We start from the raw sequence: 25,219 nt of genomic DNA, 5'->3' as shown, positions 1-25,219 counted from the left end.
GCGACTGTGGTACATGTGTGAGTGACTGTGGTACATGTGTGACTGTGGTACATGTGTGAGTGACTGTGGTACATGTGTGACTTTGGTACATGTGTGACTGTGGTACATGTGTGAGCGACTGTGGTTCATGTGTGAGCGACTGTGGTAAATGTGTGAGCGACTGTGGTTAATGTGTGAGTGACTGTGGTACATGTGTGAGCGACTGTGGTTCATGTGTGAGCGACTGTGGTACATGTGTGAGTGACTGTGGTTCATGTGTGAGCGACTGTGGTTCATGTGTGAGTGACTGTGGTACATGTGTGAGCGACTGTGGTTCATGTGTGAGTGACTGTGGTACATATGTGAGCGACTGTGGTTCATGTGTGAGCGACTGTGGTACATATGTGAGCGACTGTGGTTCATATGTGAGCGACTGTGGTTCATGTGTGAGCGACTGTGGTACATGTGTGAGTGACTGTGGTACATGTGTGACTGTGGTACATGTGTGAGTGACTGTGGTACATGTGTGACTGTGGTACATGTGTGACTGTGGTACATGTGTGAGTGACTGTGGTACATGTGTGACTGTGGTACATGTGTGAGTGACTGTGGTACATGTGTGAGCGACTGTGGTACATGTGTGACTGTGGTACATGTGTGAGTGACTGTGGTACATGTGTGACTGTGGTACATGTGTGACTGTGGTACATGTGTGACTGTGGTACATGTGTGACTGCGGTACATGTGTGACTGACTGTGGTACATGTGTGACTGTGGTACATGTGTGAGTTACTGTGGTACATGTGTGACTGTGGTACATGTGTGAGTGACTGTGGTACATGTGTGAGCAACTGTGGTACATGTTTGACTGTGGTACATGTGTGAGTGACTGTGGTACATGTGTGAGTGACTGGGGTACATGTGTGACTGTGGTACATGTGTGAGTGACTGTGGTACATGTGTGAGCGACTCTGGTACATGTGTGACTGTGGTACATGTGTGAGTGACTGTGGTACATGTGTGAGCGACTGTGGTACATGTGTGAGCAACTGTGGTACATGTGTGACTAGGGTACATGTGTTACTAGGGTACATGTGTGACTGTGGTACATGTGTGACTGTGGTACATGAGTGAGCGACTGTGGTACATGTGTGAGCGACTGTGGTACATGTGTGACTGTGGTACATGTGTGAGTGACTGTGGTACATGTGTGACTGTGGTACATGTGTGAGTGACTGTGGTACATGTGTGACTGTGGTACATGAGTGAGCGACTGTGGTACATGTGTGAGCGACTGTGGTACATGTGTGACTGTGGTACATGTGTGAGTGACTGTGGTACATGTGTGACTGTGGTACATGTGTGAGTGACTGTGGTACATGTGTGAGTGACTGTGGTACATGTGTGACTGTGGTACATGTGTGAGTGACTGTGGTACATGTGTGAGCGACTGTGGTACATGTGTGAGCGACTGTGGTACATGTGTGAGCGACTGTGGTACATGTGTGAGCGACTGTGGTACATGTGTGAGTGACTGTGGTTCATGTGTGAGCGACTGTGGTACATGTGTGAGTGACTGTGGTTCATGTGTGAGCGACTGTGGTACATGTGTGAGCGACTGTGGTTCATGTGTGAGTGACTGTGGTACATGTGTGAGCGACTGTGGTTCATGTGTGAGCGACTGTGGTACATGTGTGAGTGACTGTGGTACATGTGTGAGCGACTGTGGTTCATGTGTGAGTGACTGTGGTACATATGTGAGCGACTGTGGTTCATGTGTGAGCGACTGTGGTACATGTGTGACTGTGGTACATGTGTGACTGTGGTTCATGTGTGAGCGACTGTGGTACATGTGTGACTGTGGTACATGTGTGAGTGACTGTGGTACATGTGTGACTGTGGTACATGTGTGAGCGACTGTGGTACATGTGTGAGTGACTGTGGTACATGTGTGACTGTGGTACATGTGTGAGCGACTGTGGTACATGTGTGAGCGACTGTGGTACATGTGTGAGTGACTGTGGTTCATGTGTGAGCGACTGTGGTAAATGTGTGAGCGACTGTGGTTCATGTGTGAGTGACTGTGGTACATGTGTGAGCGACTGTGGTTCATGTGTGAGCGACTGTGGTACATGTGTGAGTGACTGTGGTTCATGTGTGAGCGACTGTGGTTCATGTGTGAGTGACTGTGGTACATGTGTGAGCGACTGTGGTTCATGTGTGAGCGACTGTGGTACATATGTGAGCGACTGTGGTTCATATGTGAGCGACTGTGGTTCATGTGTGAGCGACTGTGGTACATGTGTGAGTGACTGTGGTACATGTGTGACTGTGGTACATGTGTGAGTGACTGTGGTACATGTGTGACTGTGGTACATGTGTGAGTGACTGTGGTACATGTGTGACTGTGGTACATGTGTGACTGTGGTACATGTGTGACTGTGGTACATGTGTGACTGCGGTACATGTGTGACTGACTGTGGTACATGTGTGACTGTGGTACATGTGTGAGTGACTGTGGTACATGTGTGACTGTGGTACATGTGTGAGTGACTGTGGTACATGTGTGAGCAACTGTGGTACATGTTTGACTGTGGTACATGTGTGAGTGACTGTGGTACATGTGTGAGTGACTGGGGTACATGTGTGACTGTGGTACATGTGTGAGTGACTGTGGTACATGTGTGAGCGACTCTGGTACATGTGTGACTGTGGTACATGTGTGAGTGACTGTGGTACATGTGTGAGCGACTGTGGTACATGTGTGAGCAACTGTGGTACATGTGTGACTAGGGTACATGTGTGACTAGGGTACATGTGTGACTGTGGTACATGAGTGAGCGACTGTGGTACATGTGTGAGCGACTGTGGTACATGTGTGACTGTGGTACATGTGTGAGTGACTGTGGTACATGTGTGACTGTGGTACATGTGTGACTGTGGTACATGTGTGACTGTGGTACATGTGTGAGCGACTGTGGTACATGTGTGACTGTGGTACATGTGTGAGCGACTGTGGTACATGTGTGAGCGACTGTGGTACATGTGTGAGTGACTGTGGTACATGTGTGACTGTGGTACATGTGTGACTGTGGTACATGTGTGAGTGACTGTGGTACATGTGTGACTGTGGTACATGTGTGAGTGACTGTGGTACATGTGTGACTGTGGTACATGTGTGAGTGACTGTGGTACAGTGACAGAAACGCTAAAGAGCTTGATGCTGTCCTTGAAACCTTCAGTCTTACTCAGCATGTGAGAGGCCCCACCCACAGAAAAGGACACACTCTAGATCTCATAATTACAAAGGGGGTAAATATTTCAAATGTTAATGTGATCGATGTTGCTCTGTCTGATCATTTCTGTGTCTTCTTTGACCTGTCTGTTTCTCCCAAACCTCCGGTTGGTCCTGCAGTTGTTCAGAGGAGACACATAAGTGATGGCACAGGTGCACTGTTTATGGAAATGATAAACTTTGAAAATGTCTCATGTTCTAATGTAAATTATTTGTTGAACTATGTTACATCTAGTGTTTTGAATGTTCTGGACACCATCGCCCCTATAAAGGCTAAAATGGTTAAAAATAAGCAGAAGGCGCCGTGGAGAAATGATGATTCGGTCAGGGCACAGAAGGGGGAGTGCCGCAGGGCCGAACGGAAATGGCGCAAGTCAAAGCTCCAGGTTCAAAAAGGGATTTACAAAGAAAAGCTGAACATGTACAACCTAATCTTATGTAGAACTAGGGAAAGATATTTTTCTGAAATAATTGGAAGCTGCAGTAACAACTTGCGTGTCCTGTTTGCCACAGTAAACAGATTAACAAACCCTCCAGCTCAGCTGCCGTTAGAACTCATTTCCACATCCAAGTGTAATGAGTTTGCATTATTCTTTAATGACAAAGTTCAGGGCATTAAAAATGCTATAAATCCCACAATGCAAAAAATTACCCTAAAACCACCAAGACACTTAGCGCTAACTCACTTTGCACCAGTAACTGACAAAACTGTCCATGAGATCATCACCAGTCTGAGTTCATCTACATGCTGCCTTGATGTGTTACCCACCAGATTTCTAAAGTCTGTGCTGAACAGTTTGTTAGCACCATTCACTCACATAGTTAACATGTCGCTTCAATCTGGAACATTCCCAATGTCTTTGAAAACTGCGGTCATAAAGCCTCTCCTAAAGAAGAGCAGTCTTGATGCCGCAGTACTGAGTCATTACCGGCCCATCTCTAATCTGCCATTTTGGGGCAAAGTCCTTGAAAAGGTTGTTTACCAACAGCTCACAGATTTCCTCTTAATAAACAACTCATTTGATGTTTTTCAATCAGGTTTTAGACCTCATCACAGCACTGAGACTGCTCTTGTCAAGGTGACAAATGACATCCGCCTGAACACTGACACGGGCAAAGCCTCAGTCTTAATTCTGTTAGATCTGAGTGCTGCTTTTGACACTGTCGATCATGGGATCCTCTTACAGAGACTAGAGGACTGGGTGGGCATCACTGGCACTGCCCTAAACTGGTTAAGGTCCTATCTGGAAGACAGGAAGTACTTTGTTGAAATTGGTAGCTCTGTCTCAGACCACATGACCCTGACCTGTGGAGTGCCCCAAGGGTCAGTCCTGGGTCCCCTTCTGTTCAACCTCTACATGCTGCCGTTGGGTCAGTTGATACGCAGTGAAAATGTGTCCTATCACAATTATGCAGACGACACTCAGATCTATGTTTCACTATCGGCAGGTGACTATGGACCAGTAGATTCACTCTGTCACTGCATCCAACAGATCAGTGTGTGGATGCAAAACAACTTTCTCCAGCTGAACTCAGACAAGACTGAAATAATCGTTTTTGGCCCACAGAAACAAAGAGAAAGTGTTAGCGGTCACCTCCAGAGTCTCGCTCTAAAACCTACAAACCAAATTAGAAATCTGGGGGTAATAATGGACTCAGACTTGAACTTTAATAGCCACGTCAAATCAATAACATCAGCAGCTTTTTACCATCTAAAAAACATTGCCAAAATCAAAAATATAGTGTCAAAACCAGATTTAGAGAGACTTATCCATGCGTTTGTCTCCAGTAGATTAGACTACTGTAACGGCCTGCTCACTGGTCTCTCCAAACGAGCTGTAAAACAGCTGCAGTACATCCAGAACGCTGCTGCTCGGGTCCTGACTAGAACCAGGAAGTATGATCACATTAGTCCTGTTCTCAGGTCTCTGCACTGGCTCCTGTGGCTCAGAGAATAGACTTTAAAGCAGCCTTGCTTGTGTACAAGTCTCTCCATGGCCTAGCACCAAAGTACATCTTGGATATGTTAGTGCCATATGAACCATCTCGGACTCTGAGGACCTCGGGGACCGGCCTCCTGCGGGTGCCCAGAGTAGGACAAAACATGGGGAATCTGCGTTTCAGTTTTATGCAGCTAAAATCTGGAACAGTCTTCCTGAAGATGTGTGACAGGCTTCTACTCTGACAATGTTCAAATCTAAGCTAAAAACAGTTTTGTTTAGCTGCGCATTTGACTGAAAGGATTTTTTCTTTGCACTCTTCTCTTTTGTTTGAGATTTTATTAGTTTAGAAAATCAGTTGGATTGATAATCTTCAATTTAGTTAATTTTATTGTATTTCTGTTTCTGTAATTTCTTTGTGATTTGAATGCATTTTTCCTGCTGTGTGAAGCACTTTGAATTGCCTTGTGTATGAAATGTGCTCTACAAATACACTTGCCTTGCCTTGCCTTACATGTGTGAGTGACTGTGGCACATGTGTGTTCTGGAGTTGTATTTAGCTTCAATCACAGTAGTTTGGACCTGTTTAGTCAGTCCTCTCCTCAGTCAGAAATCACTCCAAATGTGTCATGTCATAAAGAGCTTTTTGTGTTTTAATATAGTAAACAACAAACAAAATAAGGTATGCAATATTTGTTTTGTTTTTGGCCTTTGAAAGCTCTTGAGTAACTTTAGTTTGGCATCTCATTTTTGGATCTCTGCTGTTTCCAACGGGACTGGCTGAGTTATGATGCCATCTACTGGTGAGGCAGTGGAACTGATCGAGTCTGGTGATGATTTATGGACTTAAAAACGAACCCTAACGGTGTGCGATGGCCTCAATGTTTGCTTTCAGTGGATACATTATTATTCATAAGTTCTAAAACCTAAGATGCCGAGAAGAGCTCGAAGAAAGCCCAATGACAAAACAATTAATGTACAATGTGTCTTTTATTGACACTATTCAAATCTATGGTATTATTATATAACATTTGTAACTCTTTGTTTCTGTGTCCACAGTGTCTGAGGCAGATTGGGAAGCTGATGACCGAATGTTGGGCCCACAACCCGGCCTCCAGACTGACCGCTCTGAGGGTCAAAAAGACACTGGCCAAAATGTCAGAATCTCAGGACATCAAAGTGTGAGGCATTTACTGACCCTAAGGACATTTCACTGACCCTCGGGACATCAGAGTGTGAGGCGTTCACTGACCCTCAGGACATCAGAGTGTGAGGCGTTCACTGACCCTCGGGACATCAGAGTGTGAGGCGTTCACTGACCCTCGGGACATCAGAGTGTGAGGCGTTCACTGACCCTCGGGACATCAGAGTGTGAGGCGTTCACTGACCCTCGGGACATCAGAGTGTGAGGCGTTCACTGACCCTCAGGACATCAGAGTGTGAGGCGTTTACTGACCCTCAGGACATCAGAGTGTGAGGCGTTCACTGACCCTCGGGACATTATTATGTGAGGCTGCAGGACATTTGTGTGGATCAGGTCTTTTTGCAAAGACCTATAGAAAAACCTCGGTGCAGTAGAATGAAGAACAGTTCTGGGGCCATGGTTCCTCCTGGAGAGTTCTGGGGCTGTGGTTCCTCCTGAAGAGTTCTGGGGCCGTGGTTCCTCCTGAAGAGTTCTGGGGCAGTGGTTCCTCTTGAAGAGTTCTGGGGCAGTAGTTCCTCCTGAAGAGTTCTCGGGCAGTGGGTCCTCTGGAGGAGCGGATCACACTCTGTGAAAAAATATGATCTACAAGAGTTACAACTGCTTGAATTGAGAATATGTTTGAATATATTTATATTTGGCCAGTTCCTATATGGATCTCTCTCTCTGGTTGCCATGACAACCGCGGTGCTGACCACAGCCTGGCGTCCCTCCTTAGCTCTGATGATGCTCCAGACTCAGAGTGAAGGTAGTTTTCCCCCTGAAGCTTGACTTCTCTTTCCCTCTGATGTTCCAGGATCTGTTTCCTCATCTCGGGCCCCTGAGAATGTTGCTTGGCCCTTTGTGTTGGACTTGGTTTATTACATTTTCATCTGTAACTTTGTCGACGTATGAGATCTTCCACACTCGTCCCAGGAACCACATTTCTGATACCACAACACCGAGTTTTACACCTAATTGTCAAGAAAAGTAAAAACAAAAGATTGAATATTTTTGGGTGAAATACAAAAATAAACACGAAAAAGAAGAAACAACCACCAGAATCCAAAAATCTAGTCTTGCAAACGAGATGAGGAGAACATTCTGAAGTCCAGCTCTTGTGACTCTTGTAGATGACAACTACTGACCAGTGTTTCCGTGTCATTCGTGTTGTGAATATGAATGTGATGGTGCTTTCTGTGAAAGCGGCTGTAGCTGGAGGTCTGTGGAACACTGGCCCTCAAGCACTTCACCTCAGACTGATCTGACACCGTGTGGCAGACGCTGCTCTTTGTGGGAGACTTAACACTGAACAAAGAGGGAATCTTATTATTATGACTTGTGTTGGACAATGTGTTCTTTTCTGTCTTCACTTTAATGTATGTGAAAAATAAAGTTTATATGCTCGAAGTTTGGGTCTCACATTATTACAGTATGAGGTCCTGTCCTGTAGGGGGCGCAGCTCGGTCCTGTCCTGTAGGGGGCGCAGCTCGGTCCTGTCCTGTAGGGGGCGCAGCTCGGTCCTGTCCTGTAGGGGGCGCAGCTCGGTCCTGTCCTGGTCCTGTCCTGTAGGGGGAGCAGCACAGTCCTGTCCTGTAGGGGGAGCAGCTCGGCCCTGTCCTGTAGGGGGCGCAGCTCGGCCCTGTCCTGTAGGGGGCGCAGCTCGGTCCTGTCCTGTAGGGGGCGCAGCTCGGTCCTGTCCTGTAGGGGGCTCAGCTCGGTCCTGTCCTGGTCCTGTCCTGTAGGGGGCGCAGCTCGGTCCTGTCCTGTAGGGGGAGCAGCTCGGTCCTGTCCTGGTCCTGTCCTGTAGGGGGAGCAGCTCGGTCCTGTCCTGTAGGGAGAGCAGCTCGGTCCTGTCCTGGTCCTGTCCTGTAGGGGGAGCAGCTCGGTCCTGTCCTGTAGGGGGCGCAGCTCGGTCCTGTCCTGTAGGGGGCGCAGCTCGGTCCTGTCCTGTAGGGGGCGCAGCTCGGTCCTGTCCTGTAGGGGGCGCAGCTCGGTCCTGTCCTGTAGGGGGCTCAGCTCGGTCCTGTCCTGGTCCTGTCCTGTAGGGGGCGCAGCTCGGTCCTGTCCTGTAGGGGGCGCAGCTCGGTCCTGTCCTGTAGGGGGAGCAGCTCGGTCCTGTCCTGTAGGGGGCGCAGCTCGGTCCTGTCCTGTAGGGAGAGCAGCTCGGTCCTGTCCTGTAGGGGGCGCAGCTCGGTCCTGTCCTGTAGGGGGCTCAGCTCGGTCCTGTCCTGGTCCTGTCCTGTAGGGGGCGCAGCTCGGTCCTGTCCTGTAGGGGGCGCAGCTCGGTCCTGTCCTGTAGGGGGAGCAGCTCGGTCCTGTCCTGTAGGGGGCGCAGCTCGGTCCTGTCCTGTAGGGAGAGCAGCTCGGTCCTGTCCTGTAGGGGGCGCAGCTCAGTCCTGTCCTGTAGGGGGCGCAGCTCGGTCCTGTCCTGTAGGGGGCGCAGCTCAGTCCTGTCCGGTAGGGGGAGCAGCTCGGTCATGTCCTGTAGGGGGGGCAGCTCGGTCCTGTCCTGTAGGGGGCGCAGCTCGGTCCTGTCCTGTAGGGGGCGCAGCTCGGTCCTGTCCTGTAGGGGGGGCAGCTCGGTCCTGTCCTGTAGGGGGGGCAGCTCGGTCCTGTCCTGTAGGGGGAGCAGCTCGGTCCTGTCCTGTAGGGGGCGCAGCTCGGTCCTGTCCTGTAGGGGGGGCAGCTCGGTCCTGTCCTGTAGGGGGAGCAGCTCGGTCCTGTCCTGTAGGGGGCGCAGCTCGGTCCTGTCCTGTAGGGGGAGCAGCTCGGTCCTGTCCTGTAGGGGGAGCAGCTCGGTCCTGTCCTGTAGGGGGCGCTCCTCCTGCAGACTCACTGCCGTCACTGCCTCAGAGGTCGAGATGCAGGTGAACAGGGACAGGACGACATCAAACAAAACCATCAGATCATCTGAGTCTAGAAGATGTTTCACTTTGTCCACATTTTCAAAACAGTGTCCAGGTGACTACAACTGAACTCTACAATAGGATATTGATATTAATATTGATATGTTTGTAATATACTATGCAGTCGTAGTTCACACTTGTTTGGTCATAACATGTGCCCAGTTTAGTCCTGAGGCAGCCTTTTGGTTGGAATCAGGACTCGTTTGCTTGGCTGGCAAGTTGTGCTCATATCGGGCAGGTTGTGCTCATGTGGGGCAGTTTGTGCACATGTGGGGCGGGTTGTGCACATGTGGGGCGGGTTGTGCACATGTGGGGCAGGTTTTGCACATGTGGGGCGGGTTGTGCACATGTGGGGCAGGTTGTGCACATGTGGGGCGGGTTGTGCACATGTGGCGCTGGTTTGTACGGATCTAACCCAGAACCTACTGAATGAGTCCAGTCCAGCTTCAAGTTAGTGAATGCGCCTGACCATCGAGCACTGTGGACCCACACTTCATTTTGCCGGACACGGCAGCGTCTGGTCCGGTTTCCAGGTCATTCGATGAGTGTTCGTGCCTGAAACCAAAAGCCCTTCTCTGAGTGCGGCTGACGCTGGAGCCACAGCCCTGTGTGCGGCCACATGTCAGGATCAGTTTGGTGCTGGTGAGGCAAAGTGCAGCCTAAGGAACTTCTCAGTGGTCTATACGTTCTTCACAAGCAAATAAGAATCACACACTTAATGTAGTTTTTAAAAGCAGATTTTTTTTCAATCAGAAAACAGAAAGAGCTTCTCACTTTGGGATGCTCAAACCAGTTTGTAGATGTGTCCTCAGTATGTGATAGACAAATGTATGACGTGATGTGGTCTACGTCGAAGGCTTTCAACAGTTCAACGGGAAAAAGACGCCACACTGTCTTTGTCAGCATTGTTTATAAATATAATTTATTAATCATCTTAAAAATTCTTTCTTACACTTTGTACAGAACATTTAGAGGACGAGGCGAGCATTGAGCCGGATTGAGCAGGTTTGACAATCGTGCCAGAAAGTCGATCCCTCCGCCGCCCTAAGCCAAGCCACATCCGCCCTGACCCGAGTCCCAGGATGAGAATGCACTTACAAGCACGCACACTAGAAACCGAAGAGCGGGTTTGCATAGTCGACAACGCATTTACAAAAACATACAAACTAGCTTCTAACGGCACGGCTTTTTTTCACAACTGTACATCGCATAGAAAATCACTTTACTCTGAACATCGGCGTAACGACCGGGAATGTAAAAATGGCCGACACTGCACGAAACCGACGGTCCGACTACGTTAAAAATCAAGCAAACTGACAAAAAACATGACCAAAAAAAGACGTTGTTATTACATCTTGTTGTAAGTATTTATGACTTTAATTGATTCGATCTTGACTAGTTTAGATTTATTTGCATATTAAACCTAGATATCTTTTTAAACTTGTCTTTCAATGTATTTTCCCAAAGTTCTCTAAAAATAAATCTATTTTAAAGTGAAATTTTTTTACACTACTGACTAAAACTAAGCTAAATAATGAGAAATTGTATTGAAATCAGTCCGAAATATGCTCAAATCATGAATCAAATAAATAAATAAACTAGAGATAAATTGAGTTACTTGTCTGATATTTGCGCTTTCGACAGCTATCGAACTGAACCTGATTTTTATTGTCTCAAACCATGAAAAACAGAACTGGTTCACTTTGCACAGCTCCACATGCTTCGCTCACTTACTTAGAACATTCTGATCTCTTTTGACGACTCTCCAGAGCGAGTTTTTGCCCGCCACGGTAAAGCTAGCAAACATTAGCATGCTAACAGCGCACTTCCTGCTTTGTGTGGCATAAAACGCGTTATAATTAGACGCAGAGAAAGCACTGTGGTCTCATTTTCACCCAAAAAGAAGCTTCTACATTAAAACTGTACTGGGGGGAAAACAGATTTTGTTTTATTGCAAAAATCTCTGTATCTGTGTCTGTATTAGCATTAGCGCGATAACGTCACAGCGCTAAACTAGACATGGATATTGACATTTTGTGCGGCAATTATCACGGCAAAAATAAATGCGATTAACGACAGCTTTAAAATGTTATGGATATTCATATTTATACTTTTGATTATATAAATAAGTTCCATGTTTAAACTGCTATTACAGAATTGGACTTTGTTATGAGTGAAAACCATGATTAAATAGCGTTTCTCTGCATGATTTGGCGCTAAAATGACATGACGTTTTTTATTACCACAAATTAGTATTGTCTGCTTTTTTTAATCACAATAAACGATATTATTGTTTCCCCCGCACCACACACACATAAGTACATTTCTCCCTTATGTGGATGTCTAAACATCATTTGTATTGATATTATCCTTCCTTGTTATACTTTTATTACGCAGAACGGCACAAAGTATAGGCAGTAACTCACTGTGTAACCATTTAACCCTTTGGGAAAATGCTCAAAAGTGACACAAAAATAGCGTCAGAGCTCATCAGACATCGCTGGCGCTCTAATACGTCGGTATCGGGCGTGAAAACCAAAACGTAGCGGTCGATCTCTGAACTGCGCTCGCGTATCGGCCATCGTTACATCGCCGGTCGTCACCCGCCGCGTTTTTTCTCACGGCAAAGTTACAAAGCGAGTCCCGGCGCTCCGAGCTGTTCACACCCCGGCTCGGGAGGCGGCTCCGACCCAAACAGCTCCATGATTCAGGCTTGTCTCCTTAAAGTGTCCACGGCTGCAGCGCCCTCTAGTGACATCAACAGGCAAAATATAACAACACACATCTGGACTTCTGGGCAACGATGACAAACGACAAAAAAAACATGAACGTACCAGTGCCGGTAAAGGCACACTGCGTAACTTTTCCGACAGATCGTACGGAACCTTCTTGTCGGTACGAAAGACGTTATCGCTCTGCGCGGAATGTCCCACTATATGGCATTAAACGTCTCAGTTGGATGCTCGTGCTATCGATCACTGTCCAGGCAAATGTTAGCTTTCACCTGTGTTTTCGCTATAGCCGTTAGCATTAGCCTATTAGCAAAACATAGGCAACCAATAGTTCTGTTCGGCTGCGTTTATGAGGGAGTCGTATCTGCACTTGACCGATTATTTATGCTTTTATCGTCTGTAACGTCTGTAAAACACTTTGAACTACGTTGAGAGCGCGACACGCCTTCACACGAGCGTTATTCAATGATTATTTAGACAATTTACTGACACTAAACGTCCTCTTTGACATGTTACTGGCGAGGAGCGCAGAGAAATGACTTAAATCGCATTAAATAAACATGTCACATACTTGATTTCGTGGATCGGCTTCACCCTCTTTGATTTGCCGTGACTCCTGAGCACGAGCGATCGAGTTTGACCAGATATATTTGTGTCAATGGAGGTCTGTGGTCAAAGGGTTTTACTAAACGTAGATGAGTTTAATACCGTACTGCGGAACATTCGGGGCAAAGAAAGAACATCAAAACGAGTTGCAGAAACGCTCTCAGAAAAGGTACGTATTGCACCTTTCATATCAAACGTATGTAACTGCAAATCAGTGGCGGAAAGGACAAAAGTAAAAGTACCGTACTTAAGCTCACTTTTAAAGGTATCAGTACTGTACTTAGGTAGTATTTGCATTGGATACTTTGTACATTTACTTCACCAATTTCTTTGCGCTGGACTTGAAAAGTACAACGTATTTTTCCTTATGTTCTTAAGCACATTATGATTACGTACCGACTAATCCCAGCAACCAAAAATATCACCACGATGTATGTTTAAACGGGTACTTCAATACTTTTACTTCAGTCGATTAGTTAATGTGGTACTTTTACTTTTGTTGAAGATCTTTTTTTAGTTTTTTTTGCTCCCGTAGCTGTACTTTTACTTCAAAATGTAGTACTTCATCCACCACCGCTGCAATTACCCATAAGTCCAGACAAAGAGGTTCCTGGTTCAAGTCCTCGACCGCGGGAGACCTTCTGTACGCGAGGAGTTTGCATGTTCTCTCTGTGTTCCTCCAGATTCTTCTCATCGACGCTTCATAATCATTTCACCATTTAATTTTTCACTCAATATGTGAAAACATTTTGAAAAAAATGTTGTTTTTTCCTCAATACTCTTAAAAACAAATAAAGGATGCGCGTTGCCCTATGTCATTACACTGTACATTTTTGCTTGGTTTCGTTCGTAAGGCTTTCCCACTGTAGCTGTTTAAAAACTCCAAAATATCTCCAAAAATACCCACAAATCAAAGTCAAAACAGGGAACACTTCTCTGTCTTTCTGCAGTCAGTACAATCTCGTCCGCATACCTGATGTTGAAATTCATATGGCCATAAAATTATATTACATTTCACCGTTAATTACTTCCCTGTTCTGTTCAAAAGACGAGGCAAAAAAAAATAAAAAATAATAATAGTAATGCACTTTTCTTCCCCCCCCTCGCACGTTTTGCTTTTCAGGATCAAAATGTCACAAAATATTCTGTATCTTACATTAAATCTTCACATTTTACCCAAAACATAAACTCTGGAGTGAGAGATTAAGAACGATAGTAACAAAAATAAAGGGATAAAATATGATAAAAAATGATGTACATGATTTCAAATGGAAATGCTGTTCAATGAGAAGGCCACTGGAGGGCGCTACTGACCACGCAAAGATACGGTGGAGAGAACGTGACAAAAATTACACTCAACATTGGTTTTTGAAAGTTATTTTTTTGACTTTTGCACTGATATTTGTGATGATTTCATGACATTTGACTTTATAAAAGAGAAAAACTTGACAATTTAAGCTTTTTTTCCAACAATTTCCCTCTTTTCCTGTCAGTTTGTCATGAGTTTGTTTTATTCTTGCACAAATGTTGCTCCGTCATAAGTGTTTTCGATCATGTGAAGCAGCAACATTAGGCAGAAAATGACTAAACGGTTCAAATTACAAACACTTTCCCAAATTTGAACTTTGAAAAGCCAACATTAGAGTGTATTCTCTTGTTTGCGGTTGTTGCTAGGGCGACCACCTGCCGTTCTTTTTTTGTTCTGGACACAAGGAAAAAGAAAAAAGGAAAAGGAAAGCATAATTTCTTCAGCATTCTGGCTTTCTGGGCTGTAAAATGTTGCCTCTAGACCCTTCCAGACGTGATCTCCTGACACTCATACAAACGCTCTATATCATTTAATTAAGGATATAGACTTTTGATGTTTATATGTTTGAATTCAAAACAAAAGAATAGTGTTTTTTGCATTTATAGTAACAGGAAGCTGAAACCCAATGTCTAACTTCCAGCATATACATAGGATTTGTGATTCTTGATGAAATATCTTTTGTGGCCCGTTATATTTGGCTCTGATCTAGGTCGGACCAGATGCTGCGTTCGGAAGTCCTCGGAGGTCTGAACTTGGATCTCGGAGAGTTGGAAAATACTCAATACGTTACAGTTTATAGATTGTAATGACTCAAATAATCAAAAATCAAGAAATCTGGCTCTCAAAGATCTGTCGGTCTGCCTTTAAAAAGTCCACCTCTGCTCCAATTATTCATCTAAATTAGGAGCACTTGTTTGAGCTCGTTGGCTACACAAAGACCCCTGTCCACACCACAATCAGTGAGACGCCATCTACAGCCATGGACAAGACCAAAGAGCTGTCAGAAGACCCCAGAGACTTAAGAGCATTGAAGATGGGGCGTGGCTGGGTCTTGCAACATGACAATGACCTGAAGCACAGCCAGGAGAACCAAGGAGTGGCTCTGTAAGAAGCAGATCGAGGTTCTGGATCGGCCTGGACAGTCTCCAGACCTAAATCTAATGGCAAATCTTTGGAGAAGCTGAAACTCTGTGTTGCTCTGACAGATCTAGAGAAGATCTGTGTGGGGGAGTGGACCAAAGTCCTGCTGCAGTGTGTGCAAACCTGCTCAAGACCTACAGGAAACCTATGACCTCTGTAACTGGAAACAAAGGCTTCTGTACCAAATATTAACACAGATTTCCCCCCGCGTATTTGCAGCAATAACATACAAATAACTTGCTTCAAAATCATACAATGTGATTTCCATTGTTGCACCACCGTGGAGTATTTCAGAGCCCTGCATAATATCTGGTGGGAGAACTCGCAAAGCCGCAGGATGTTCAAATACTTTCAAATACTGACTTTCTTCACTGTATAAGTTGTATCAATAAACTATGAATAAATTTCGACCAAACACATCACAAAAATCCGTCCCACTTTCCCGGTCTGAGGTGGTCACCCTAGACATGAGTTATGACTTATGGACATGTAGAACGTGCTGACCTGGAATGACCCCACAAACCTCAGAGATCTCCATGGAGACGCTACAAACCAAAGTAAAAGCTGCCCGTCTCATCACCTCAGACTCCACACGCCGACCCGTTACTTAAAGTCCTATATTCTGCTAAACTTAACGCTCTTGTTTTGGTTTCGAACGTGTTGTAAACGTGTTGTTAGACGTGTTTTGTTTCATGTTCAGACGTTTGAGTGAGATTTAGGGGGCGGCAAAATTAAGCTAATAACACGCCTGGAGCTTCAAATTGAGACGCATCAGAGTGGAGATCATCTCAGACCCGAACAGAGTAAGGACTTTAAAAACACGGAGGAGCACACTGTGAATTCCAAACCCAAACTGTCGGAAATTGTGACATTTTATTGTGTATTTTACTGCGCTAATGTTGGTTGTAATTGTAATTGATCAGCTTTACTTTTGTGAGATGAAGGAATGTGCACGCGGTCCATGGAAAATTAAAGGTGTTATGGACGATTTTTCGGCGATTTGCGAACGCAGGCGGAAGTGCGCATGTGCACTCCCCCGTGCGGACTGATACAACACACACGTGCGTTTGTTTATTAGCGCGACGGATCGCATCGCATCTCTCGTCTCCCGTAGATTTCTGTTCACTTCTGCGTCAGCTCCAACTGTCTTTCTCCGTCTTCATTTTGTCCCGTACACTGAGGGAACTATATTATGATAGATCCATGCGCTTAGGCACGCGGAAAAAGGGGGCCAACCTGACGCGGCTGCAGGTGAGCGGTAGGTGAGTTCTATGATTGATACGTGGCAGGACTAATCGGCCGTCCACGCCACGAGGAAATAAGACTTGGATTTGGGCCAAAAAAAATCGTCCATTCAACCTTTAATATTAAACTGAACTAAACTAAATAAATGACATTAAAAGGAAGAACTGACAACTCAAACATGCCTGAATGAAACAAAACACTGCTCCGTGTATGTTTTTGATTTGGGAACGCCGCATTAGCATGATTAAAAGTGCCATATAAGGTAAATGTAGCATAATATAGGACGATAAATTCATCTCTAAAATGATCCTCTTGTATTTCCCTTCGTGTCCTTCTCTCTTTTCCTTTTTTTCAGTAAAAAAAACACATAAAAAGTTCTTTAGGCGTGAAACTTCCTGAATCTCGTAGGCGCCACACACTGCATCGCCGTCCCTGCGTCGTCATGGTGATCCTCGGTCCCCACGGCGACCGCCCGCTTCCCTCCTCGGCGCCGCGGGCCGCTCGTAATTGACGCGGAGTCCGGCGCGCGGGCCCGACGTCGCCGTGGCAGCGCTAATCCCGGGCGCGCGCGGACGCTGCGGTCAGTGGTCCATCGTCATGGTGCCCAGGCTGTTGTCGTAGCGACCCATCTCCTCCAGCACCGCCGCCAGCTCGTTCAGGTCGCCGTCCGGGAAGTGCTGCGCCTCCCACAGGTCGAGGATCACGCCCGTCGGACTGGACTTGGTGGCAAAGTAGTTCAGGTATCTGCACATGGAAAGAGACGCACGAGTCACAGAGAGATGGAAACAAACAGCGTTGCCGTAGCGATCAAGAGTTGAAAACGAAACATTATGTCTTTTGAATGGGCTCAAACATCACCTACGAACAGGAAGCTGGAACTCATGAAGAGAACGTGATCAAAATGTAACTTGTCTCCATGGATAAAGCGAATGTTCTTATCTAGAATGTTCCACAGCATTAAATGACAAATATTACGCATAATTAAAATTGCCTTAGGCTGCGGTTATTTTATTGCTTGGTTTACGGATCCGCCGCACTTAGATAATTGATTTCTACAATGTAAATGAAATAAATCATTATTAAAAAAATGCATAAAGTACCGCCGACAACGCAAAATAGCATTAAATGAAATATAAGAAGCGGTATTAAGTCAAAAGATAAGAGCGCGTGAAACAATTTTTCATTAGAATCCTGCGGGAGTCTGTGCGCGGTCCCGGCGAAAGCGCGCGCCTGTTTCCCTGTCTGCTGCGCGCCTTTATATCGCAAATATACATTTTAAACCGTTTACCACATTTTCTCAAACGCGTTTTGCCGTGTCTAAGACTGCACACTTAGAAGCGTCAGTTCTACCAACGCAAAACATGCTAGATCTACTGTTACACTGCGCGCTGCGTCTTGGAAAGTTTTCTCGGCGATGCTAGGTAGCCACGCAGTAGTACTGATCACGATTAGACGGGAGAAATGCAATGGTAAAAAAAACACAGAAGATTCTCAGAGCGTCACAGATCAAGGAAACGGTTATGGAGGAGAGTCAGAGCGGAGTGTTTTCGACGCTCGGAGGGGAGAGGTCTTTCTCACCAGGATTCACCAAACTAGTGTGAATGAAGCTAAACGCTACGACAGGTCTGTTTTTCGTGAGAGAATAATGCTAGAACAGGGTTTAAAAAGCTCAAAAAAGTCCCTTTAGCATAAAATGTGCCCTTTAAACTTATTGATCAGGTTACAGGTCAGATCTATGGAGAGGCAAGCCAACTCCTAGTAAAATTACACATATTTCAAGGTATTATTTAGCAACAAAAACGCCTGTAGATATTGAATTCCATACAGTGGAACGCCCCCAAGGAGATGAGCAGGTGTTGGACCCCTGCCAGAAAAAGGTACATGATGCACCTTTAATCTTCTCTACCTGGATCAAGGAAAAGGATTATTTAGATTCTATGTGATTTAATTGATCTTGTCCTGTTATGTCAAGCTCGTGCTCTACAAATAAACCACATGTGCCATTGTCACCAAACACGGCTCTGTGGGTTTGCTTCACAGCTTCGTCCGTTTGCCGAATGTCTTTCCCCCTCTCTCCCCTCATTTCACACGACAATTGCCCTGTCAAATAAAGCCTTCGGACCAGAAAAACGTGATTAAAATTAAATAAACTAATCAAAGCAGCTATACACAGACAGACTAAAGGTGGATTAGTCAAATTAAACACAAATCCAGGAACGTTAATGACTCCTTTATTTCGCCAGTATGTAAATAAATGCAGTGACAAAGTCTTTCTGTTTTATTAGAACGGTATGACCTTAATGTCTGCGGTATGACCTTAATGTCTGCGGTATGACCTTAATGTCTGCGGTATGACCTTCATGTCTGCGGTATGACCTTCATGTTTGCATCCGCTCTCTGCATCTGACACTTTAATCACAATCATTCGCTCTATTTGCCACACCGGTTTGCATTTCCCCGAACCGTTTATACAAGTCTTTGAAAGCAGCACAACTCCGGGAGCCGTTTGGTCTGAACACTGTACTTATGAAGAGCGATCACAATTATTTTGCTCGCTCTAGCTGATTGTACCTCCCATAAACATAGTTCATTCATATCAGTAGTGTAAGGAGCCCTATGCAACTTTACTGGGCTCATTTTGACATTTTTACTACTTCTCGTTTAGGTAACTGTGCGATTGTGCGTCCACCTGTCGAGGTTGAGTCTGTGCGATCGTGCGTTCAACTGTCGAGGTTGAGTTTGTGCGATTGTGCGTCCACCTGTCGAGGTTGAGTCTGTGCGATTGTGCGTTCACCTGTCGAGGTTGGGTTTGTGCGATTGTGCGTCCACCTGTCGAGGTTGAGTCTGTGCGATTGTACGTTCACCTGTCGAGGTTGAGTCTGTGCGATCGTGCGTTCACCTGTCGAGGTTGAGTCTGTGCGATCGTGCGTTCAACTGTCGAGGTTGAGTTTGTGCGATTGTGCGTCCACCTGTCGAGGTTGAGTCTGTGCGATTGTACGTTCACCTGTCGAGGTTGAGTCTGTGCGATCGTGCGTTCACCTGTCGAGGTTGAGTCTGTGCAATCGTGCGTTCAACTGTCGAGGTTGAGTTTGTGCGATTGTGCGTCCACCTGTCGAGGTTGAGTCTGTGCGATCGTGCGTTCAACTGTCGAGGTTGAGTTTGTGCGATTGTGCGTCCACCTGTCGAGGTTGAGTCTGTGCGATTGTGCGTTTACCTGTCGAGGTTGAGTCTGTGCGATTGTACGTTCACCTGTCGAGGTTGAGTCTGTGCGATCGTGCGTTCACCTGTCGAGGTTGAGTTTGTGCGCCAGGATCCTCCAGTCGTTGCCGCGCGGCTGCGGAGCGTCCAGGCTGCCGCACAGCTTCTGCCGGATGGACAGGGGGATGCGGAAGGCGCCCGGGCCCAGCAGCGTGGTGATGGCACTGGCCGGGTCCATCAGGGAGGTGTCTATGCACTGGACCTCCTGCACACAGAGGAGACAGGGATTAGACGGGGAACTTTTTAGGGTCATTTCCAAAAGTCATTTTTCATAGTTTTCATTATAGACAATGCACTTGGCGTTCCAATGTTGCGTATCTCCTAGCAACCAGCAATAACAGCAAATATCCACAACGCGCAGAAAGAAACGACAAACAAACTAGAAACGACGAGCGCCAGATCGATCGGGACGTAGTAGGTAAGAGTTAAGAAATAGTGAATTAATTGTGTAAATTATGGAAACCATTTGCACTGGAGATAAACTCCCACTCACTCACCCCCCCCACCCTCTCACCCACTCACCCTCTCACTCACCCCCACCCTCTCACCCCCCCACCCTCTCACTCACCCCCTCACTCACTCACTCACTCACTCACCCACTCACCCTCTCACTCAGCACATCTCCCTGATAAGGGGCCCCGCTCCAGCTCGGGGGCCGTTGGTGCGTTGCACTCTGTGACCTCGTCTCATCTTTTGTTCTTTCTTCCTCCCACAGAATAAACAGTCTCTCTTCCCTGCTCTGTTGACCTTTAACCCTTGGCCTATCTGTATTCTCTCTTTCTCTTCTGTCTCTTTTTTTGATCCACTGTCTTTCTCTTTTTTTCTTCGACTCATCTCTCTCTCCTTTTCTCTCGTTCTCCTTTTCTTTCTTTCTGTCATTTCCTTTTTTATCTCTTTCTCATTGTCTCTATCGCATTCTCTTTTCCCTTCTCTCTCTCTCGTTTCCTTTTGTCTCTTCCTCTCCTTTCCTCCTTCCCTCCCTCTCTCTCTCGTTTCCCTCTCTCTCCTTCTTCCTTCTCTTTCCCTCTCTCCCTCTCTCTCCCTCTCTCTCTCTCTCCCTCCCCCTCCCTCTCTCTCCCTCTCCTTCCCCCTCCCTCCCTCCCTCTCCTTCCCCCTCCCTCTCTCTCCCTCCCCCTCTCTCTCCCTCTCCTTCCCCCTCCCTCTCTCTCTCTCTCTCTCTCCTTCCCCCTCCCTCCCTCTCCTTCCCCCTCCCCCTCTCTCCCTCCCCCTCTCCTTCCCCCTCCCCCTCTCTCCCTCCCCCTCTCCCTCTCCCTCCCTCTCCTTCCCCCTCCCTCCCTCTCTCTCCCCCTCTCCCTCTCTCTCCCTCTCCTTCCCCCTCCCTCCCTCTCCTTCCCCCTCCCTCCCTCTCCTTCCCCCTCCCTCCCTCTCTCTCCCTCTCCTTCCCCTCCCTCCCTCTCTCTCTCTCTCCCTCCCCCTCCCTCTCTCTCCCTCTCCTTCCCCCTCCCTCCCTCTCCTTCCCCCTCCCCCTCTCTCCCTCCCCCCCTCTCTCTCTCTCCTTCTCCTTCCCCCTCCCTCTCTCTCCCTCCCCCTCTCTCTCCCTCTCCTTCCCCCTCCCTCTCTCTCTCTCTCTCTCTCCTTCCCCCTCCCTCCCTCTCCTTCCCCCTCCCCCTCTCTCCCTCCCCCTCTCCTTCCCCCTCCCCCCCTCCCCCTCTCCCTCTCTCTCCCTCTCCTTCCCCCTCCCTCCCTCTCCTTCCCCCTCCCTCCCTCTCTCTCCCTCTCCTTCCCTCCCTCTCTCATCACAGGCCTGGTGTTGTGTGACCTCTCCTGCTCCTGTATGAATGATAGATCAGAGCCGTGGAGGTGAAGAGGAGCACAGCCAAACTCCTCACCCGACATTAGACCTTGGGCTCAGGGAAGAGGAGCCTTCTCTCCCTCTCTCCCTCCCTCTTTCTCCCTCCCTCTCCCTCCCTCTCTCTCTCCCTCCCTCTCTCTCTCTCCCTCCCCCTCTCCCTCCCTCCCCTCCTCTGTCCAGGTCCATCGTGGTCCTGTAGAATTCCCTTTCATCTTTTCCCATGCATTTTTAAACCCCCCGAGGCGCAGAAACCCTGTCCGGCACCGTCTCCGTCTCGGGGGACGACACACCCTCGCGTCCGCCGTCAGATTAGGCCCCGTTAAACGTCCCATTTACACCGCCGATGTCACCGCGTCCGTCTGTTTTTGACGGACGGATGACGTCGACGACACTCGCGCTTTGTCCGGAGGAAAACCTTTCAATTTCCTTGTTTCTGGCTGACCAAAGACAAAGTCGCGGAGTCAACATCGTCCTGGCGAAATGACCGGGATGTGTTGAATTACGACGGGAAGAAGAACAGAACGGCAAGTAGATGATGATGATGAGGAGAGAGCGGACGAGTGGGAGATGATTGATTTGTACAAAGCACAATTGCATCTGACTAAAGGGAGTTGATGTGGAAAATGAAAGATTGAGTGGAACAGCATTTCCGGGATGGTACATCGTGATGCAATGTTGGCGTTCACGGTTGAGGATCGTCGCCAAAAAGAGCGGGACCGACTCAAAAACTGTAGCGTAATAAAACGGCTTTTGACTTGAACGGTTCGTAATAACTCATACTAACTAAAAAGGTTGGAACGATTCTCAAAACGCTATCGAACCAGGCGTTTCTCGATCAAACGTTGGCGCGTTGGGTTCGGTTCTCGCTTGTTCTTCAGTGCGGTCGTTTTGGGTTCGCGTAGGAAAGGATCGAGTCTGCCGTTCTTTTACAGACGCGTACAGGAAGTGGAACGTAAAGACTTCCTGCCGCTGCGTTCTGACAGAGGTGCGTCTTATCTTTCTGTCACGTTTTCGTCGATAGATCCAGGAATGACTGAAATATGAACTTTTGAACACTCAGTTTTAAACAAGACTTGATAATTAAAGGTGAATATGAGAAGACGTGAAAAAGTCAGGAGGTGAAGAGACTTTTTGTTGAATTAATGATCGAAGTGAATGCACAAAATAGAAAGACCTGATACCAACGCTTATGAGGCACTTTTTCAATTATTGGTATAAAAAATTCAGAGCAAATTTTTTTTTATAAATCAAATAAATCAAATGTGATAAATCAAATGAATACAAAAAAAATACAAAAAAATAAACTACGTAAAAGAAATGAAAAAACATATATAATAATGAAAAAAAAAATATGTATATATTTTTTAATAAAAATAAATAAAAAAAAATTAAATGAAAAATAAAAAAATAAAAATAAACAAATAAAAATAATGATTTAAAAAAAAGCTGTAACGTAATTTATTAAACCAAATAAACAAAACAAACTCCTGACCTCGGCTTTAGATGAGTAACATCGTAACTTATTGAAAAAGGTTCGGAAATCATATGCGAATTGCCACCTATGTATCAAATTGTGACAACACAGTATTGCTCCACCCCTAGTACTTTCTAGGCTCAGATTAAAGTCTAACTGGAGCAGCAGCGCTTCAGACAGAGCGGTGCTTCCGGTCAGCTGTGTGTGCGTCCTGGTGCTCGCTGACCTCCTGCAGGGTGGTGGCGATGCTGAAGATCTGTCCCTCTCCCTCCACCTGCCTCACACACAGCTTACAGGTCAGCTCTGTGGAGCAGGAGCTGAGCCTCTCCAGGGTGAAGGTGCAGTGGAGGCTCCTCTGACCGCCGCTCCAGACCTGGTAGAACGGGATCTCCTAAATCACAAGAACGGAACAAGAACAGAACTATGTTAGGAGGACGTGAAGAGTGTTTCTCGAAAGCACAAACTATGGCCCAAATACAGCTTTTCTTGGTGATAAAAAACACAAAATATCACCCTTTCTTTCAAAATTCTCTAATATATCCAAATTCCTCTTGGGTGTGACCAGCTTTTGAACGCTTTTAAGTGAAAGGGACTTAAACGGCAAGATTTAAAAAGCAGTTCACAATTAAGTTTAGTTTTTGGTCATAAAGTGGAATAAAATGATTTAATGATTTTGCTAAAATAATAACAATTACAAATGTATATTTCTTACTGTATATTGTGACCTGAATACTCACAAATATCCATTCATTAAATAATCATGACATTCTTAATCCTGAGAATCATTTAGGACCTCATGTTTCAGACTATATTTCATGATAACATTGATTGATTGATTTTGTTCATTTGACAGATGGAAAAACATGGCTGACTGTGGCACTGCCGTCCGTTCTGAGGCAGAATGAAGACGTTTGTCCAGGAGTGGCCCATAGAGTAGAAAAAGATTCAAAGGTCGTCAAGAATTTTCAATTTCCATCGGAAAGTCATTTTCAATCTGAAGATCGCTTGAGCTGACCCCTGAGACCTTTTCTATTCAGATAAAAAAGAAAGATTGGCCCTCTTCTTTGTCCAATCTTTCACTTTTTGATGTCACATTTTGAAAAGTTATCATACTTAAAGGTGCAGTGGGTAACTTTTTTTGCAGGTGTGACGTTCAGGAGGACAGTTCGAACTCTAATATGACTTTACTTTTTCCTAAAACTTCCTGTGTGTGCCTTACTATCAAAGCTGGGCTTAATCATATACCAATGTATTAGTATTTTAGTTGATTCATTGCTCAACGGTGTTTTAGCCGACCAAACATTGACAATTCGTTGTTTTACCTGGTACTTTCAGATGAGTTTGATTTACCTGGTACTTTCAGATGAGTTTGTTTTAGCTAGTACTTTCAGATGAGTTTGTTTTACCTGGTACTTTCAGATGAGTTTGTTTTACCTAGTACTTTCAGATGAGTTTGTTTTACCTGGTACTTTCAGATGAGTTTGTTTTACCTAGTACTTTACGATGAGTTTGTTTTACCTAGTACTTTCAGATGAGTTTGTTTTACCTGGTACTTTACGATGAGTTTGTTTTACCTAGTACTTTCAGATGAGTTTGTTTTACCTAGTACTTTCAGATGAGTTTGTTTTACCTGGTACTTTACGATGAGTTTGTTTTACCTGGTACTTTCAGATGAGTTTGTTTTACCTGGTACTTTACGATGAGTTTGTTTTACCTAGTACTTTCAGATGAGTTTGTTTTACCTGGTACTTTACGATGAGTTTGTTTTACCTGGTACTTTCAGATGAGTTTGTTTTACCTGGTACTTTACGATGAGTTTGTTTTACCTAGTACTTTCAGATGAGTTTGTTTTACCTAGTACTTTACGATGAGTTTGTTTTACCTAGTACTTTCAGATGAGTTTGTTTTACCTAGTACTTTACGATGAGTTTGTTTTACCTAGTACTTTCAGATGAGTTTGTTTTACCTGGTACTTTCAGATGAGTTTGATTTACCTAGTACTTGGCGTTTCGTTGTCTTACCTGGTACTTGGCGATGAGTTTGCTCTTCCAGTGCGGCTGAGGCACGTCGTGGATGGACAGTCTCAGGTTGTGAGTGCTGTCTTTGAACCTGAGGGTCTTTGGCTCGTCCAGGAGCTTTCCTCCCATCTGCGTCTCCATCTGGAGAACCTCCTGCAGCACACGGCCACACGACAATGTTGTTACTGACACTCTGCACCGCCACGCAACACATGATACAATACCTTTTTTACCTCTTTCTCTTCAAAAATGAATTATGAGAATTATGGTATTTTTCAGTCTTTACTTGCTTTAAGGATCATTTTTTGTAATTACTTTGGC

At 45.9% G+C, this 25,219-nt stretch overlaps 2 protein-coding genes across 4 annotated transcripts in view; one reads left to right on the top strand and one right to left on the bottom strand.

The window, feature by feature from the left end:
• The window catches only part of LOC140346549 (bone morphogenetic protein receptor type-1B), a 72,615-nt gene extending 64,811 nt beyond the window's left edge, over positions 1 to 7,804 (top strand). For all 3 annotated transcript variants that reach the window (XM_072432673.1, XM_072432674.1, XM_072432675.1), the window contains one exon: positions 6,274 to 7,804. In XM_072432673.1, the coding sequence (XP_072288774.1) occupies positions 6,274 to 6,399 (126 nt within the window). In that variant the 3' untranslated portion in view covers positions 6,400 to 7,804. The remainder of the gene's footprint in view (positions 1 to 6,273) is intronic.
• A 9,101-nt stretch (positions 7,805 to 16,905) lies between these two features.
• Positions 16,906 to 25,219, bottom strand: part of LOC140346823 (netrin receptor UNC5C-like) — a 237,606-nt gene continuing 229,292 nt past the window's right edge. Inside the window, exons 14-17 of the mRNA XM_072433028.1 lie at positions 24,902 to 25,051; positions 23,107 to 23,271; positions 19,620 to 19,798; positions 16,906 to 17,079 (exon numbers count right to left, since the gene is read on the bottom strand). Coding sequence (XP_072289129.1) covers positions 16,917 to 17,079; positions 19,620 to 19,798; positions 23,107 to 23,271; positions 24,902 to 25,051 — 657 coding nt within the window. The 3' untranslated portion in view covers positions 16,906 to 16,916. The remainder of the gene's footprint in view (positions 17,080 to 19,619; positions 19,799 to 23,106; positions 23,272 to 24,901; positions 25,052 to 25,219) is intronic.

This window comes from Eucyclogobius newberryi, unplaced genomic scaffold (genome assembly GCF_026437365.1).
Source record: "Eucyclogobius newberryi isolate DKJ021-1_F unplaced genomic scaffold, fEucNew1.0.hap1 SCAF_6, whole genome shotgun sequence".
NCBI lineage: Eukaryota > Metazoa > Chordata > Actinopteri > Gobiiformes > Gobiidae > Eucyclogobius > Eucyclogobius newberryi.
The sequence above is the reverse complement of the archived record's forward strand: the minus strand, read 5'-3'. Positions and strand labels throughout refer to the sequence as shown.